The sequence below is a fragment of the Papaver somniferum genome, chromosome 8 (assembly GCF_003573695.1).
Source record: "Papaver somniferum cultivar HN1 chromosome 8, ASM357369v1, whole genome shotgun sequence".
Classification (NCBI taxonomy): Eukaryota; Viridiplantae; Streptophyta; class Magnoliopsida; order Ranunculales; family Papaveraceae; genus Papaver; species Papaver somniferum.
This window is the reverse complement of record NC_039365.1, coordinates 117686283-117706187: the sequence shown is the minus strand read 5'-3', so window position 1 is coordinate 117706187 and position 19905 is coordinate 117686283. Positions and strand designations below refer to the sequence as shown.

At 36.7% G+C, this 19905-nt stretch overlaps 1 protein-coding gene across 1 annotated transcript; it reads right to left on the bottom strand.

Moving 5' to 3' along the window:
- Positions 1–336: 336 nt before the first annotated feature.
- Positions 337–9111, bottom strand: LOC113305966 (glutamic acid-rich protein-like). The gene is made up of 2 exons (XM_026554956.1): positions 8785–9111; positions 337–588 (listed from the first exon to the last, which is right to left on the bottom strand). The coding sequence occupies exons 1-2, from the start codon at positions 9109–9111 to the stop codon at positions 337–339; spliced, it is 579 nt and encodes a 192-aa protein (XP_026410741.1).
- Between the last annotated feature and the right edge of the window lie 10794 nt (positions 9112–19905).

Sequence of the window (19905 nt, the reverse complement as noted above, 5' to 3'; positions counted from 1 at the left end):
GACAATACTGGGGACTGACGGTTCAAGCGTGTTCAACGGTAATGTTGGCACTTTGGATGTAACCAACGTCGCAACTGTGAACTGATGATCTGGCAGGCCGCGTGTCTCCAATCCAGCTCGTATAATCGTACTTCATGGATATATAATTATTACCTACATGAACGTTGGTCCATCCTATTCAGTCGGGGTGTGAAGAAAATTTGGCAAAATACGATAAGGGATTATTTTTCAAAAAATAATTTCTAACGCAACATCTCTACAGCCAAACTGCTCAAGCAACCAGAAAATATCTACTGCAATGGAAAATAAATAATCTCAGAAAGACTCGTCACAAGACTAATCATCAGATGCATCGGATTCGTCATCAGATTTTTCAGAATTATCAGATTTGTCATCATTATTGTCTTTCGAAGGGTTCTCATCAGATTCTTCCTCAGAGTCACTGTTAGGACCATTGATGAAGTCTAGTCTCTCATCAGGATCGCTATACATCATATCCCAGTACTCTTCTTTTTCACGCTCAGCTTCGCGGTCAGCTTCAACCAATCGCTCAATCTCCTTGGTACGTCGGTTTGGTTTAATTTTGCGCTCCCATGGTTGATGTGTGTCGTAACCACAACAAATTAATTAATGTTTTTCCACCTAATTAACAAGTAATATAGTGTAGTCAAGTTCGTTCCCACGAGGAGCAAGAGATTTTTAGTGGTAAAGTTGTCACGAAAAGAGGGGGGTCTTGGTTTTGAAAAGCAAAAGAAAATAAACAAAGCAATTAAAAGTGTATGTTGAAACCAATAAGAGAGTTCAGATCAAGGAATCCTTCTTCGTTGCAAAACAATAAATCAAGTTATGTTCTTTTCCACTTTTTATTAGTCATAGATTATCACCAACCGTAGGTAAAGAAGCTAGCTCAGTGCTAAACCCCTAAATCCCTAGTATCACCGGATACAGAAGTTCTCGACTACCGGATTCTATTCAACAAACCACCTAGTAGTAGCTCACTCAAGATGTAATTTAGTTAAATGTATTAATATTTATGAATTTATTAGGTTCATATTAGTAGTTAAACTCTTAGCTCAAGGTATACTTGCTAACGTTGTTTTCACACACAATTGCTCCACGGAATCCCTCCGCATTCTCGTGTTTGCTACTTGTGTAAAGAGTCAAGAAACAATTACTTACGCCCTAACTTTCACTAGCTTTAGATCAATTAACAAATCAATTTAGTTGGCCACCTAAACAATCTATCAATCAACCATGAAAGTATAAACATTCCTATTAGTAAAAACAAACGATAATCATGTGAAAAACTTCAAAGTAGATTTAAAAACAAAGCTCAAAACATGTTAAGAACTAGGAATTCATCCTCAATCAATAAGAAAATTAGCTACTCATATTTTTGAAATTCACACAAATAATTAAAGGGAGAATTTTTAAAGTTCACACAAGAAGAATTTTGAAAAAGCAAGCAATAACAAAAGTGTTGTGTGTGTAGAGGTGTGCAAAAGTGTGTCTCTATTTATAGGCTTCAATTTCCTAGCAATCCTCTTAGGAATAGAATCCCTTTCCCTTTGTAACTCAACTTCCAAATCCAAGCCTTTCCCCACATCTTCCATACTCTCTTTCCAAATCCAAGCCCAATTCTTCAAATCCATGATTCTAGAAAATTCTTCACTAATTGAGTCGCCGGAAAAATCATGGTACCACCGGAATCCAGACAGAAAACGGCACCGGGAAGTGCTGCCAGTCATCAGAATCTTCTTTCTGTCGAGGGAATATTCCGTCACGGTTAACAGTCAGACTGACGATATCCAATGGTCAAGAGGGTCAAGGGAAGAGATTCATACACCGAGTTAACATCTTACTTGGCTGACTGGTCTTACTCGGCTGAGTTAGGTTGGATCGGTCATCACTGAGTTGGATAGCCAGTGCAGTAAATTCAGGAAGAGTTCTGTTTGTATTTCGACCAATTCCAAGCCTGTTTCAGGCTTATCTCTGCTTCATACCTGTTAAGAACCTAACATGCATCTATTTGTTCTTCTGTAGCTTCAATCCAACTTCCCATTATATCTTAGACTCATTCTAATCCACAACAACGATTTAGTTTGTAGTTCAGCTCACCGTAAACCCATCAAACAACAACGAAAGTTCATCTACTTCTCCATCTCTGAATTCTAATACAAACCCATGAATATCAAACGCCAGGAAATCTACAAACCCTTAAACAATCTCCATCTGTTCCATCCACTGAGTTCGATGGCATCAACTCCAATTATTCACCGTTGACTCTAAATCGAGGAAAACCCATTTCAATTTCAGCTTCGATTCCTTCTTCAGTTCAATCAATTTCCATCAGCAATATCTTCTCAAACCCTAAATCACCTTCAACAGCACCACCAACCCATGAAAATCACCATTCGGTTCAACAGAAGGTTCATCACCATCTTCTCTGCAATTCCATCTTTCAATATCTCAGATTAAGAATAAAACCCATCTTCAATTAACTCACAGATAAAAACCAAAAACCCATTTCGAATCAAACCATATCCTATTTTGTTCTTCAATTTCAGTTATCGACTCCATTCATCCTCTAAGGAAAGACCTAATCAACATCTCTATCTGTCGACTTCAATCATCAACACAATCCTCAATCACAGAGTCATCCTGCTAATCTTTGTCTCTATTTGTCACGGACATCGACCCCTTTATAAGATTCAGATCCTCAGCAAACCCATTTCTCAATTTCTTCATATCTTGTCGATCTGTTCTCTCGGAAGTAACAGCAACAGCTGCTGCCTCTTTTCTTTTTCTCTAAGTTTTAAGTTTGCAAATGATTGGGATGAATGAGAGACATCTCTCTCGAATTTAGGTTTAGGGCAACGCTGGATAATGACACTCGGTCACTTCTGATAAGGGTTAACCAAAGTCCGACCCCTTATCCTCAGCTGACCTGTATTTAGTACTCCTTCAAGTAGAGTTTCCCCTTAAAAATGAATGGACTCCAGATAGTGTTCGCCTATGAAATGACAATATTGCCCATTTGCTCAAATTTGGATTATTTCTTCCTTTTCGTCCGCATGACTCCAAAGTAGCTATAAAACTAAAAACAAGCGTAAAATATATAATTTACAAGAAAAATAGCAAAGAAAGAATAACCAATAGATATTAAATCAAGGTGTATTCTACACCTATCAAATTCCCCCACACTTAGGATTTGCTAGTCCTCGAGCAAATCAAACTAAAACTTACAACTTCAAAGCTTTCCAGCGTCGCAAGCATCCAAAGGGTTATGAGGACATAGAGTTTCTGCATGCTAGTAATAAGAAGTTAGAAATACCAAAGAACATGTTCTCACTCTTAAATGTTTAGTGATAAATAACCACACCATAATGAGAGAACACCTGTCTGAGAACGATCAATAAGCATTTCGCCTCGACTTCTGCCTCACTTAAAAGGATTTTATGATAATTGCACTAAAAAAGACGACTTTTTTATGGGTCTCACATTTGTGCAGGTAGAAATGAAGAGAGAAATCCTACAACACGTTGAATGGTGGGAAGGACAACTTCCGAAATGTTTTAAAAACCCACATCTTTTAATATTTTAAAAAACCATTTTTCTGACGATCTCTAAGAAAGGAAATCAACCACTATTATGGAGGATGAGATTACTTACTCACCTTCACATCCGATTGCAATGATGATAACACCACTCTCACAGCATCCAATAGAAACGTCTTCCGCTCCTCGTCTTTATCTTCTTGGTATTCGTCTTCGGTTCCAACTATTGATGATAAACTCTTGAATTTCGTAGATCCTTGACAATTTGTAACTTTTTACCTCCTTGTCGCTTGAAACTTCCTTATAGATTTTCCTTCCCCACGGCTTATTAAATAAAAAGTAAGACAATGATAAATTTTTCTCTTGTCTCATTTTTTTCATTTTTTTTTCTAAGACAAGAGAAATAATTCAAAACAAAGTGAAATAAAACAAACCATGGTCGTGGGAAAAATACTTTACCGCTTGATTCTTCACAACTTGTATCGTCTCAAAATCATAAACTTCAATAATTTTCACCTTTTGATTCTCTTTGCTCTTGTAAAGAAGTCTTCCACTTGTATGTTTAATTATGCTCATTGTATTGTAAGTCCTCAACATATATGTAAAAAATCTGCTCATTGTATGTTGCTTTACTTGAATATGAAATTTTCTCTTTTCTTGTTTCGTTGCTTGTAAACCTCCAATGTCTTCAACCTTCCTTGTAGATTTTGATGTCGCTCCTTGTTGATGATGATGGTGTTTCTATGGACCCGTTGTTGTCGAGAGAGAGAATGGTGCTAACTACAAATCGAACTACAAGAAGGAGGCTTTCATCTATAGACGTCACCCTCATGATTGAAAAAATTAGCACTCAAGAGATCAAAGAGTAGTGCTTCTATTGGTGGGATGTTGGGTAGCTCACCATTCTACCCGGAATTAACGTACGGTGACACATACTCAAAAAAAGCTTTTTTAGTCATCTACAAAAAAATAAATTGGTCGGTGCCTCACATGAAATAAGTATGGGTAGTCTCCACTAATGATTGATCAACAACTCTAATAATGCATTTCTCCCTTCCCCTAATTTGCATCACCGGCATGATTAGATCCATTATTTAACACTCTAACAAGTAAGAAATCCAAACGTAGTTCCCTAACACTTCCAAGTTCAGTTATGTCGGTCAGAATTCTATATGTAAACATACCTAGAAGTATGCTACTGACTCTAAAATCTCTACAAGTTGGAGGTTTTATGCAATATTTTTTTTGTTTTTTTTTTAAATAAATGCTTAACCACTCCCCGGCAGCGGCGCCAAAATTTAATGCGTGTCGTAACCACAACAAATTAATTAATGTTTTCCACCTAATTAACAAGTAATATAGTGTAGTCAAGTTCATTCCCACGAGGAGCAAGAGATTTTTAGTTGTAAAATTGTAACGAAAAGAGGGGGGTTTTGGTTTTGAAAAGAAAAAGAAAATAAACAAAGCAATTAAAAGTGTATGTTAAAACCAATAAGAGAGATTATATCAAGGAATCCTTCTTCGTTGCAAAACAATAAATCAAGTTATGTTCTTTTCCACTTTTTATTAGTCATAGATTATCACCAACCGTAGGTAAAGCAGCTAGCTCAGTGCTAAACCCCTAAATCCCTAGTATCACCGGATACGGAAGTTCTCGACTACCGGATTCTATTCAACAAATCACCTAGTAGTAGCTCACTCAAGATGTAATTTAGTTAAACGCATTAAGATTTATGAATTTATTAGGTTGATATTAGTAGTTAGACTCTTAGCTCAAGGTCTACTTTCTAATGTTGTTTTCACACACAATTTCTCCACGGAATCCCTCCGCAAGGTCTCGTGTTTGCTACTTGTGTAAAGAGTCAAGAAACGATTACTTATCCCCTAACTTTCACTAGTTTTAGATCAATTAAAAAATCAATTTATTGGCCACCTAAACAATCTATCAATCAACCATGAATGTATAAACATTCCTATTAGTAAAAACAAACGATAATAGTAGATTTAAAAACAAAACTCAAAACATGTTAAGAACAAGGAATTCATCCTCAATCAATAAGAAAATTAGCTACTCATGTTTTTGAAATTCACACAAATAATTAAAGGGAGAATTTTTAAAGTTCACACAAATAATTAAAAGAAGAATTTTGAAAAAGCAAGCAAAAACACAAGTGTTGTGTGTGTAGAGGTGTGCAAAAGTGTGTCTCTATTTATAGGCTTCAACTTCCTAGCAATCGAATCCCTTTCCCTTTGTAACTCAACTTCCAAATCCAAGCCTTTCCCCACATCTTCCATATTCTCTTTCCAAATCCAAGCCCAATTCTTCAAATCCACGATTCTAGAAAATTCTTCACTAATTGAGTCGCCGGAAAAATCATGGTACCACCGGAATCCAGACAGAAAACGGCACCGGGAAGTGCTGCTCTGTCGAGGGAATATTCCGTCACGTTTAACAGTCAGACTGACAGTATCCAATGGTCAAGAGGTTCAAGGGAAGAGATTCAAACACCGAGTTAGCATCTTACTCGGCTGACTGGTATTACTCGTCTGAGTTAAGTTGGATCGGTCATCACTGACATAGATCGTCGGTGCAGTAAATTCAGGCAGAGTTCTTTTTGTATTTCGATCAATTTCAAGCCTATTTCAGGCTTATCTCTGTTTCATACCTGTTAAGAACCTAACATACATCTATTTGTTCTTGTGTAGATTCAATCCAACTTCCCATTATATCTTAAACTCATTCTAATCCACGTCAACGATTTAGTCTGTAGTTCAGCTCACCGTAAACCCATCAAACAACAGCGACAGTATCATCTACTTCTCCATCTCTGAATGCTAACACAAACCTATGAATATAAAACGCCAGGAAATCTACAAACCCTTAAACAATCTCCATCTGTTCCATCCACTGAGTTCGATGGCATCAACTCCAATTCTTCACTGTTGACTCTAAATCGAGGAAAACCCATTTCAATTTCAGCTTCAATTCCTTCTTCAGTTCAATCAATTTTCATCTGCAATATCTTCTCAAACCCTAAATCACCTTCAACAGCACCACCAACCCATGAAAATCACCATCTCCGATTCAATAGAAGGTTCATCACCATCTTCTCTGCAATTCCATCTTTCATCATCTCAGATTCAGAATATAACCAATCTTCAATTAACTCACAGATTCAAACTAAAAACCCATTTCGAATCAAACCCTATCTTGTTTTGTTCTTCAATTTAGGTTGTCGACTCCATTTATCCTCCACAGCAAGACCTAATCAGCATCTCTATCTGTCGACTTCAATCACCAACACAATCTTCAATCACAGAGTCATCCTGGTAATCTCTGTCTCGATTTTTCACGGTCATCAACCCCTTTATCAGATTCAGATCCTCAATAAACCCATCTCTCAATTTCTTCATATCTTCTCGATCTGTTTTCTCGGAAGTAACAACAGCAGCTGCTGCCTCTTTTCGTTTTCTCGGAATTTTAAGTTTGCAAATGATTGGGATGAATGAGAGACATCTCTCTCGAATTTAGGTTTAGGGTAAGGCTGGATAATGACACCCGGTCACTTCTGATAAGGGTTAACCAAAGTGCGGCCTCTTATCCTCAGCTGATTTGTATTTAGTACTCCTTCAAGTAGAGTTTCCCCTTAACATTGAATGGACTCCAGATAGTGTTCGCCTATGAAATGACAATGTTGCCCATTTGCTCAAATTTGGATTATTTCTTCTCATTTTCGTCCGCATGATCCAGAGTAGCTATAAAACTCAAAACAAGCGTAAAATACATAATTTACAAGAAAAATAGCAAAGAAAGCATAACCAATAGATATTAAATCAAGGTGTATTCTACACCTATCAAATTCCCCCACACTTAGACTTTTCTAGTCCTCGAGCAAATCAAAATAAAACTTACAACTTCAAAGCTTTCCAGCGTCGCAAGCATCCAAAGAGTTATGAGGACATAAAATTTCTGCATGCTAGTAATAAGAAGTTAGAAATACCAAAGAACATGTTCTCGTTCTTAAATGTTGAGTGAGAAATAACCACACCATAATGAGAGAACGCGTGTTTGGGAACGATCAATAAGCATTTCGCCTCGACTTCTGCCTCACTTAAAAGGATTTTATGATAATTGCACTCAAAAAGACGACTTTTTTATGGGTCTCACATTTGTGCAGGTACGAATGAAGAGAGAAATCCTGCAACACGTTGAATGGTGGGAAGGACAACTTCCGAAATATTTTAAAAACCCACATCTTTTAACATTTTGAAAAACCATTTTTCTTACGATCTATAAGAAAGGAAATCAACCACTATTATCGAGGATGAGATTACTTAGTCACCTTCACATCCGATTGCAATGATGATAACACCACTCTCACAACATCCAATAGAAACGTCTTCCGCTCCTCGTCTTTATATTCTTGGTCTTCGTCTTCGGTTCCAACTATTGATGATAAACTCTTGAATTTCGTAGATCCTTGACAATTTGTAACTTTTTACCTCTTTGTCGCTTGAAACTTCCTTATTGATTTTCCTTCCCCACGGCTTATTAAATAAAAAGTAAAAAAACGATACATTTTTCTCTTGTCTCATTTTTTCTTCTTCTTCTCTCTTTCTTTTTTTTTTTTTTGAGACAGGAGAAATAATACAAAACAAAGTGAAATAAAACAAACCATGGCCATGGCCATGGGAAAAGTACTTTACCGCTTGATTCTTCACAACTTGTATCGTCTCAAAATCATAAACTTCAATAATTTTCACCTTTTGATTCTATATGCTCTTGTAAATAAGTCTTCCACTTGTATGTTTAATTATGCTCATTGTATTGTAAGTCCTCAACATATATGTAAAAAATCTGCTCATTATATGTTGCTTTACTTGAATATGAAATTTTCTCTTTTTTTGTTTCGTTGCTTGTAAACCTTCAACGTCTTCAAATTTCCTTGTAGATTTTGATATCGCTCCTTGTTGATGATGATGGTGTTTCTATGGAGCCTTTGTTGTCGAGAGAGAGAATGGTGATAGATAAAAATCGAACTATAAGAAGGAGGCTTTCATCTATAGACGTCACCCTCATGATTGAAAAAATTAGCACTCAAGAGATCAAAGAGTAGTGCTTCTATTGGTGGGAGGTTGGGTAGCTCACCATTCTACCCGGAATTAACGTACGGTGACACACACTCAAAATCAAGGTGCATTCTACACCTATCAGTGGCACCCATACGGGTTCGTCTTCTGAAGCATCTGAATCCGAATCTACACCGTCAACACGAGATCGAAGTTTCTCCTCAGCTGCAAACTTCCTACGCTGTAATCGTTCCCTCTCTTGTCGATAATCAGCTAATATCTCGTCCTCAACCTTTATCTTCAAGAAGTTATCATGAGAGGCTTTCGAATGATCAAGGTATATACCATTCATAAATTTCTTAGAATCCTTCGATGATTGGTCCATCTTGGAACGATCTTTGGATGCAGAAGTCTTGTAATCCTCTTCAGAGGAGCTAGAAGAGTAGTAATAATCATAATCACTGCTACTGCTGGGAGTCACCATTTTCTGGAACCAGAGACGCAGAGTTTTGGATATGCCAATGACAAAATGCTCATGCAAGCATTCACAAAATGGTAACTCTTAACTCTTACCTTTTTTCGATTCCACTAACAATAGTGATGGTAATGCAAGAGTTAACACTCCAAAATTTGCTCGTTTCTTCGAATCTACAAAAGACGAGCAAAACTCAGGTTTTCATAAAATCATGAACACTTACATCATACGAACATTAATCATCGAATTATGAAAAATAAACAAATATTTCATCATAAATAATTGTTTTCTGTTAATATTGCTCAAAGTCAGGCTTTGGTTTTTCAAAAATATATATACATATATATATAAATAAATAAAAACGTGATTAACTCACGTAAATTTAAAATAAAAAAAATGACGTGAGCGCAAGCTCACGTGATTTTATGAAAAAAAATTCGTGGATGCTCCACGGTTTGATAAAAAAAATCTCTTTTCCTTCATATGATCGTCTTTCTTTGAAACGAAGGTTTATTTCGGTTTTGTGAAAAGTTCACACCTTTTAAGATAAAGTTTTTGTTTCCATGAAAGCTCATAAACAAAATTTTATCGCTGGACACAGGTCTATATCAAAATAAAAATCTCTCAAGACAGGGATTATTGCTAGTCTCTTGAATTAACGATCGAACGAACATATGTTTAATAAAATAAGGGTTTTTCTACAAAAATCACAGTTAATATATGCACATGCATAAAATTTTAACATGATCAAGGCATGAACAACTCATGAAATTCTAAAAAAAAAAAAATACTCGCCTGGTCGGTGTCGGCCGGAATGTGGCCGGACAGTGATCAAACGGCACCGACGATCAACAACAACAACAACTCCGGCGAGACTTTTTTCTTTGCTCGGACGTGAGATGATGAGGAGATGAAGGTGGTGGTCGGTTGTTGGAGGAGAAACAAAAAAAAGGAGGGGGGATTAATTCCTTTTATATCAAACTTTGTTTCCAAAACCTAATTTCACAAGGATTTCCTTTCTTGGGCCCGAACCCGTGGATCCTAAACCGACCAAGGCTCCATCACCAAATCAGCGGGCCTACATCAATTTAGACTCGTTAGGCGCTCTATCATGCCACTGGATCTTCTTTCAAACCATGGTTTACCCACGCAATCGAAAATCCGGTAACATCTTACCTTACGACTAAGTTCAATTACTTATTTCGTTTATAATTAGAAAATCACCATACAGTGCTGACTGAGGAACATTACTGTCCCTCACTAAGTAGGGGACTCAATGTAGATGGTGGATTTCCAACAAGGATTAAAATCGTAAAACCATAATTGTAATGCTCTTGATCCAGCAATCAGATGAGTATTGAAGCTCATGTATCTCGTCGAAGCATGAAATCTCATGCCACAAGAATCTCTGACTGAGAATAACGTCTCTCAGAGTATATACAGATGTGCAGTCTCTCAGCTGAGGCAACAGCGTATCTCATAAATACTGAGCAATTTCAGTAATTACTCCTATGTAGAATCGAAAGATTAGACGGCTCCTAGAAGACTTACCTGCTAGTATAGAGCAATAACGTATTCAGGATGTAACAATGTTTTCCCTGATTATGTAAAGAAAATATGACGCTTCAACAAGCTCATATCATTCAATTCTCAGATAATTAATGCTCCTAGATAGCATGCCTGCTAGTATAGATCCATCAATTAATTATTTATAATCTTTAAATTCATTAGCTGAATATCTGGAAACATTCTATGTTCTTCATAATATTTTATTACTTCAATTCATGGTTTTCCCAGCAGAATTCCATGGGTTAGTAATAAATATTCAACGAACGGGCATCTGAGCAACTATCGAGTAAGCCCCGACCAAAATGGTGCAAGTGTACTCAGCAATAATGCACAAACTGTTATAGCATTACTCGGTCGAACTCTCATGTGTTGCTATCTCAAGCATGTTTGTCAATGTTAGTGATCAAAACAATAATTCTTGATTTCTAGTCTATTATGGCTAAGTCTCGGACTAGGATAAAATTGTAGTTGAGCTCAAGGACTTCATGGCGATTCATCATACAAGTAGAAGAACTACTCAAGGAACCGGTGGAACTTCTCGATAAAAAGGTATGTGAAGACTTGAACTTATCTATCACTCAAAAGTATATCTACTCTATCTCATACTCTTTGAGACAAGAAGTCGTGTGCTATATATATAGACTTTGATTATACACATTTGGTATTTAGAGCCTAGTATACCTCGCCTATATATATCTCGAAATATGAGTTGGTAAGCTTTTCGCTTTAACCAAGTATATCTTTACCATGTGACGAAATTCATGATATGTTTCAATCATCTTGAAAATTGCTTTGACGAGAAATGGTGTAACAACTACAAAACATCCTCTAAGAATGTTTCAATGATTGAAATGAGAGTTTAGATTACATAACCAATGGTGGGCATAAGCATTGTTGTGGAAACACATTTATGTATAAGTCCTATTCCTTTAACCAAAGTTTGCGAACTTTGTTGATCAAGAGAACCGGAAGAATGGTGTGAGTCAAGTACGTGAACTCAGTCCGCGAACTGCCTAAGTTCTCAAACCCGAGAATTTCTGCTGGAGTTGACAAACTACTTGCGTGAAACTAAGTCCGCGAACTCAGTCCGTGAACCGGCGAAGTTCTCATACCCGAGAATTTCTGCTGGAGTTTGTAAACTCTGCCTGATAACTTAAGTCCACAAACTTGAGAAGGTTATATATATGAAGATGATTTCTGAACTTAAACTTAAAAAGACTAAGGAATGTAGTTTGCAAACCGTGGCTATAAAAGTTCATGAACTGATTCAACTGAATCAAATCATCTTTGCTTCAATTATGTCTTGTGTAGTACATGAGATTTCCTTGCAATTGAACAACTCTCTAACTAGTTCATTTGAACTAGTTATGGTAAAGAAGATCGTGGTTGATATGGAATGCTCATATGGCTAACCATTTGGTTAACTATTGTTGAACCAACAAGTGCATACATTTGGGTACGGTTAACAAACCTAGAAGCGTGCATTGTCAAGTGTGCGTAACAAGATAAGTTTTCGATCTAACGGTTGAAAAATATTAGCTTGAATCTAAATCAAGTTTTCACCTAACGGTGGATATTGACGTGCTATGGTTGCTTACCACCTAGTCATTTCGATCTAGTATTTTATAGTGACACCTCAATGTGGGGAAGGAAGGAAGTGAACGACAAAAGGAACAAAATTTCTTGGAGAAGATATCTCAGATTCACACGACTGTTGAAGCACAGTTAAAGAAGTCACAAGCCAAATACAAAGCAAAACATGACAAGCATCTTGTGCTTTATAATTTTGATGTCGGTGACTTGGTATGGTTAAAATTAGGTAAGGAATGACTGAAGGGGGAAGGTAAGAAGTTTAAGCCATTGAGATATGGACCGTTTCGTATACTCGATCAGATTGGTGACAATGCCTTTCGTCTGGATTTACCACCTTATTTAGGAATGTACTCGGTTATAAATTTTGAATACTTGTAGTTGTTTGAGCCACCATTACTAGATGATGACGGTGACGACACTATGATCTTAGCACGAGTAGAATACTTATGGTTTGATAGAGAGGAACCACTCAAGGAAGACTGTATATTGGAGCGAAGAGTGACTAAAACCCGACAAGGAGAGAAAGAAGCTTTTCTAATTGGATGTAAAGGTAAAGTTCCTAGCAAGGACAAGTGGTTTAACAAGGAAAAAGGAACTCTCGAGTTCCCTAACCTTCATTTTTAAACTCTCACAGGAGTTCAAGTTCTTAAAAGAGGGACCCATGATACAGGTGTATCCGTACTCCTTTAGGGAACTTAGTTAACCTCAAGCTAAGTTGAGGAAAGAATCCTATTCTAGGCAGGGATCCTTGTTTAGGTAAAATTCCTAGTAAGGGAAGAGTTTTGTTTTAGCCAATACTCTTAGTTTAGGAAGATTCCTAATAGAAGTCATTGGTCGGATGAGTACAATGTAGGATATAAAAAGAGGGCTTTGGCTAATAGCTAAGGACATACAGAATAATAGGCACAGAAAACCTAGAGAAAGCTTGGAACAATATTTATGCAAGCTTAGAAAACAGTTTAAGGTTAATCCACTGTTAGAGAAGATTGTGAGCGTAACAAAGAGAGAATTGTAATCGTTTTCTTGTTCATAATCTAGAGAAGATATTTTCTTCAAATTACTACTTGTGTTCTGTTTTTTAAGTTTCTCGTCTATTATTATTCTGAAATCCGCCTTTATAGTAATAACTACCAAGGTACAGATATCAATACGTATCAATTAACTAACCCTAATTAACTGATAACTACACCTAACAGTCTTTTGGTCCCCCCAAAACAGACTTGCTAGCCCTTATCTCAGTTGGGTACATGACAATGCCCTCTTCTTCAGCACATCCTTATCCTCAAGGATGGAATTTTGGAAATTGAGACGCAATACTTGAACTATCTTCCCAAGTAGCATCAGCAGTGGTAGACTTAGTCCATTGGACTAGCACTTGAAGAACACTCACCCCATTTCTTTCAATGACCTTATCACCTAAAAATGGTGCTGGTTGTACTTGGATTTGACCCTGATGATCCACTAATGGCAAGGCTGGCATTAGAATGATAGTAGCTCCAAGTTTCTTCTTCAACTGGGAGACATGAAAAATAGGATGAATCCCTAAACTAGGAGGTAATTGAAGCTTATAGGCCATCTATTCAATCCTTTCAATTACTGCAAAAGGCCCATAGTACGTTGCTGACAGCTTTAGATTCCTCCTTAAGGCCACAGTGGTTTTCCTGTAAGGCTGTAGTTTGAGATATACATAGCACCCCACCTTAAATGACTTGTCAGTCATTTTCTTATCTGCATACCATTTCATCCTTTCCTGGGCTGTTCTCAAGGACTCTTTCAGTACATCTAGCATCTCATCTCTTTGAGTCAAGTACTTTCCCACAACTTCAACTGAAGTGGTGACCTCAATAGGAAAACCAAGATGTGGTGGAGTGTATCCATACAAGGCTTTGAAAGGAGACATCTTAAAGATTGAATGATTATTTTTTTTATACCACCACTCAGCTAGTGGTAGCCATTGGATCCATCCCTTTGGCTTGTGCCCTGTCATGTACCTTAGATAACTTTGCAAGCAACTGTTGACCCTTTATGTATGGCCATCAGTTTGGGGATGGTAGGCAGTACCTAAGTTGAGAGAAGTACTTAAACTCTTGAATAAATCCTGCCAGATGTTATTCAGTAATACCTTGTCTCTGTCAGAGGTGATTGAGGTAGTGTTAGAGCATTGCTCGGTTGAACTCGCATGCGTTGCTATCTCAATTATGTTTTTAAATGTTAGTGATCAAAAATATAAGTCTTGATTTCTAGTCTACTATAGCTAGGTCTCGGACTAGGATAGGAAGTGTTGTTGAGCTCAAGGACTTCAGGGCAATTCATCATACAAGTATAAGAACTACTCAAGGAACCGGTGGAACTTCTCGACAAAAAGGTATGTGGAGACTTGAAATTATCTATCATTCAAAAGTCTATATACTCTATCTCCTACTATTTGATACAAGAAGTCGTATGCTATATATATAGACTTTGATTATACACATTTGGTATTTCGAGCCGAGTATACCTCGCCTATCTATATCTCGAAATATGAGTTGGTAAGCTTTTCGCTTTAACCAAGTTTATCTTTACCATGTGTTGAAAGTCATGATATGTTTCTATCATCTTGAAAATTGCTTTGACGAGAAATGGTGTAACAATTACATAACGTCCTCTAAGAATGTTTCAATGGTTGAAATGAGAGTTTAGATTACATAACCAATGATGGACATAAGCATTATTGTGGAAACACATTTATGTATAAATCCTATTCCTTGAACCAAAGTTTGAGAACTTTGTTGATCAAGAGAACCGGAAGAATGGCGTGAGCCAAGTCCGCGAACTCAGTCCGCGGACTGCCGAAGTTCTCAAACTCGAAAATTTCTGTGAAGTTGACAAACTACTTGCGTGAAACTAAGTCCGCGAACTGGCGAAGTTTTCATACCCAAGAATTTCTGCTGGAGTTTGTAAACTCTGCCCAGTAACTTAAGTCCGCGAACCTAGTCTGCGAACTTAAGAAGGTTATATATCTGAAGATGATTTGAACTTAAACTTAAAAAGACTAAGGAATGCAGTTTTCAAACCGTGTCTATAAAAGTTCATGAAACGATTTAAGTGAATCAAATCATCTTTGCTTCAATTTTTTCTTGTGTAGTACATGATATTTCCTTGCAATTGAACAACTCTCTAACTAGTTCATTTGAAGTCATTTGAACTAGTTATGGTGAAGAAGAACGTGGTTGATATGGAATGCTCATATGGCTAACTATTTGGTTAACTATTGTTGAACGAACAAGTGCATACGTTTGGGTATGGTTAACAAACCTAGAAGCATGCATTGTAAAGTATGTGTAACAAGCTAAGTTTTTGATCTAACGGTTGAGAAATATTAGCTTGAATCTAAATCAGGTTTTCATCTAACGGTGGATATTGATTGCTTTGTTACCAAGGTAACTTAATTGCAAACCTGATTTGAAAGACTTTATAAAGGAGACATCTAGTATTGTGAAAAAATTATCCCCACACCTTACGTGTGATACTAGTTTGCGTGCTAGAGTCGATTCTCCTTTAACCTTTGGTTTTCTTCTTCTAAAACCAGGTTAACGACTTAAAGACTTCATTGGGATTGTGAAGCCAGACCGATACTACTTTTATCGTAGTTGTGTGATCTGATATTGCATCTTCTATTGTACGAGTACAATCATATTGATTGTCTTGAGATTAATATCTCCGATAGGCAAGATATAAAAAGTAGTCACAAACATCTTCGTCTCATTGTTTGTGATTCCGCAACTTCTTGTTTTGCTACCATACGATTAAGATTGTTGTGAGGTGATTGATAACTCTAGGATGTTCTTCGGGAATATAAACCGGATTATCAATTGGTTCATGTTCACTTGATTATTATCAAAAGATGGAACAAAACCTTTTAGGGTTTATCTGTGGGAGACAGATTGATCTTTTGATAGACTTGTCTGAGTGAGAGCCTGCGATTTTGGGTCGTGGCAACTCTTAGTTGTGGGTGAGATCAGCTAAGGGAATCAAGTGCGCAGTATCCTGCTAGGATCAGCGGCGTAGGGAGTAAAACTGTACCTTGGATCAGTGGGAGACTGATTGGGGTTCAACTACAGTCCAGTCCGAAGTTAGCTTGAAGTAGGATAGTGTCTGTAGTGGCTTAATACAGTCTGTGTTCAATCTGGACTAGGTCCCGGGATTTTTCTGCATTTGCGGTTTCCTCGTTAACAAAATTTCTGGTGTCTGTGTTATTTCTATTTCCGCATTACATTGTTTATCTTTATAATTTAAATAATATAGGTTGTGCATTGTAGATCATCAATTAGAATAATCCAACCTTTGGTTGTTGATTTTCATTGATGGATCCTTGGATATTGGTCTTTGGTACCATCCAAGTTATTCCTTGTGTTTGATTAAAGACTCGTTGATTTCTATTAGCTCGAGTAAATCAAAACAAGAGAGATATATTAACTCCTTGAGATACTTTTACCTAGATTGAGTATGACTGTCTAGTTGATTCTCTAGAAAGTGTTTTGGAGTTAGTCCATACAGATTGCTAAGAGAAATATTGGGTGGTGTTGTTAGATCCCCGCTTTTTCAATTGGTATCAGAGCAGGCAAACACGCTCAAGAGATTACAAGTCTGTGTTTGTAGCAATCTAAGTCTGAGGATAGAATCTCTTACGCATACCAAGATGCATCCTAAATCTTTCAACTATGTCAGTTGTCTCGGGAATACCTCAAAGGATTGCTCCTTAGTTGATTCTTTCGAATCCCGAGGTAGGAAGATTGTCTCATCTTGTGTTGATCACTCTTCCTCCAATGAGACATTGGACACAATGGAAAAAGCTGAAATGGAGCTCACCAGAATCGTAAAAAATTCTACTGAATTTGTTGATCTTCAGAATCATGATCAACTCATCGATGAATTTGGAAAGTCTATCGATCGAGAACGTGTACTCTATAACATCATTGATTCCTTCTCTAAACATATTGAGAAACTTCTTCAAGAAAATAATCTATAGCGTGAAAAGATTTGTGATCTTGAAAAAATTGTCAAAGAAGGCACAATTAGAGAAAAACGTTTGATCAAGACGCATTTATCTGATCTTGACAGTTTTCGTGTTGAAAAAGAGAAGCTAGAAGCATCACTTTCACTAGCCCATGAACATTGTATGACCTTGGAAAAGGAAAACTCTGTCTTAAAGAAAAATTCTTCTGTCCCAACTGTCCCTCTTAACATACAATACACGAAAAACTATCCTCCAGAAGAAGATTGTGTCGAGAAAATTTTATATAACTTACAATCTTCTCACAGGGTTGTAAAGTTAAAACAGATGCCGTCTGTTGGGTCTTCTCCACGAACCTGTACTTTCCGTGGAAAAGGAAATCACTATGCTATCCGTTGCTTTGCCAGGAAGAAACAAATTTTTAAACTTCGTAACTTGCTTCTTTCTACTGTCAATGGAGTAAATAGTCAGTCAACTACTGCAGTGAACCTCATGCTCACAAGAAACCAGACATCTTATAAAAATGATCTCTTTCCTAGGAATCATTACATGACTTCTGTGCATTCTAGTGGTATAAATTCTTATGTTGCTGATGAAAGCATGACCTGTGCTTATAAGAACAACTCTGGTAAATCTAAGTCTAGAGTTTGGAAACCCATCTCGGAAAATCCTCTTAACCGATCTCTAGAGGTCTTAGACTCAGTAATCAGAAAGCTCCTTCTCTTGAGCTTTCAGTAAGAGCTATGAGAAATTTCCCTAAAGATGGAAACTACCATGGGAAGACAAGAAATGCTGAGATCATATATCCATGTGGAAATCACAACTATTCTCTCAATACCTATGGTGAGACTATGTCTCCCTCTGCTACCTAGTAGCAGAAGAGTTCCATTATTGTACATAACTTGAGAGATACAAGGATGATGTTTGAGAGATGCTCAAGTATTTAGTTGATTGTCATCTGTTGTATGTTTTATTATGTGATCTTTTAGTATTTATTTTATCATTGTGACCTTTCTGTTCGAGTTGATTGTGAAAGTAACACAGTTGCAGTTTTCCTTGATGGGTCCATCCCTATTCCTGACATATGGCTTAGTCCATGAACGTCCGTTTCTCCTCAAGGAACTCTAGGGTTTCTATTTAGGGTGTACTCTTGAATATATATGTATCTCATATATGCATTTATTAATCTTCATAAAGGAGTCATATAGAAACTGTTCCCAAAGAAGAAGCTAACCCTACTATGGAGGAAGACCTCAAAGGATGTGATCCGGATAGAGAGTTTGTTCTGAAAAAGATGCTTGAAAGAAAAGAGTATAACTCTTGGATTGGAGAATCTGTCAAGGATTTAATTCTCGTTCAGAATGAAGTAAAGAACGAACTTGCTAACCTTCAACTGCAGATCAACCAGCTTATTGATGGACATGAAAAAATCCTTGGTACTCAGAATATCTTGATCAGGAATCAGAAGAAAGTTATTCTTGACTGCGCTAAGACTCAACATTTTGCTCGCATTGTTGATTGAAAAACTAACGTTCTAACTCATGAACATGGTGTCTCTACGGTCAACAAGATCAGGGATATCAGTGAATCCTATTTCGATGGACCATTCCAGAGGTATGAAATCATCAAGGAAAACTGAGTTTATTTTTATTTTCCTAGTATATCTTCTTTTTAATTTAGTTGGAAGAATAACTAGTGCTTTGAATAGCAATGATTGTGACTACACATAGCTATTATTTTTCATCTTCTTGTTCTTTTTCAGGTTTATTTGTTTAAATTCTAAAAACTATATGGAAGATGATGTTTTGCAGTATTTATGATTTCTTATATTGCAATTTGATATGTGATATTGGTGTTTACGTCCGTGAACTATGTTTGTCCCATACTTTTTCAAAAGTAAAGTCGTTCGTGATTGGTATTCACGTACTAGTAAAAGAATGAATGGACTTTTGACAAATACAAAAGTTAAGCCTATATTGTCAAATATTTGATGGAAGATAGGCTAAAATATTTTGTTTTCAAGGATTATGTCTATTAATATCGTTATGCAAATAGTGGAGGAAAATAGAATGAATCCTTGTGTATTTCGCAGTATTGATCATCCCTGATCCATATTTTATGTATTACTGTGAGGCTCCGTAATGTATCTTATATTGAGCACTATACAACCAAGTTGGTTTTTTAGCTTAGTTGTTGTTCCGTGGGATATGTTATGTCGAGCATGCTGAACTAAATTAATCATCTTGTTTGGTTATTTAGTTATTGCTCTGTAAGTTTTCTTAAGTCAAGCAAAAAAAATGACAATTAAATTGATTACTTTTGTGATTAGTTTGGTTGTGTATTCCAATTAGATTAATTATGGGTTCTCTTGTAATTAATCTAGTTGAGTATTTTCGTGTCTCCATGAGTTCTCTTATGTTGAGCATAATCAATTGAATTGATCACTTTTTGTGTTTAATTTGATTGCGTATTCCGATTAAATTAATCATGGGTTTACTTTTGATTATTTTGATTGAGTTTTTGGATATAGGAAATCATTCTCATGGTTTTTTGTGTCCAATAAAAATCCTTCTTTTTTCTAAATTAAGGTCGCTCTTGTTGTTCTTTCTTTTGAACTTGTGCTTAATGGTCATATCTTGAGGGGTGTG

Excerpts from the sequence above, each read along its gene's own strand:
- LOC113305966 (XM_026554956.1), bottom strand. The coding sequence starts at position 9,111 with ATGGTGACTCCCAGCAGTAGCAGTGATTATGATTATTACTACTCTTCT. Across the intron at positions 589-8,784 it reads ATGCTTCAGAAGACGAACCC|CGCAAAATTAAACCAAACCG; the intron begins GTATGGGTGCCA and ends CAACCATGGGAG.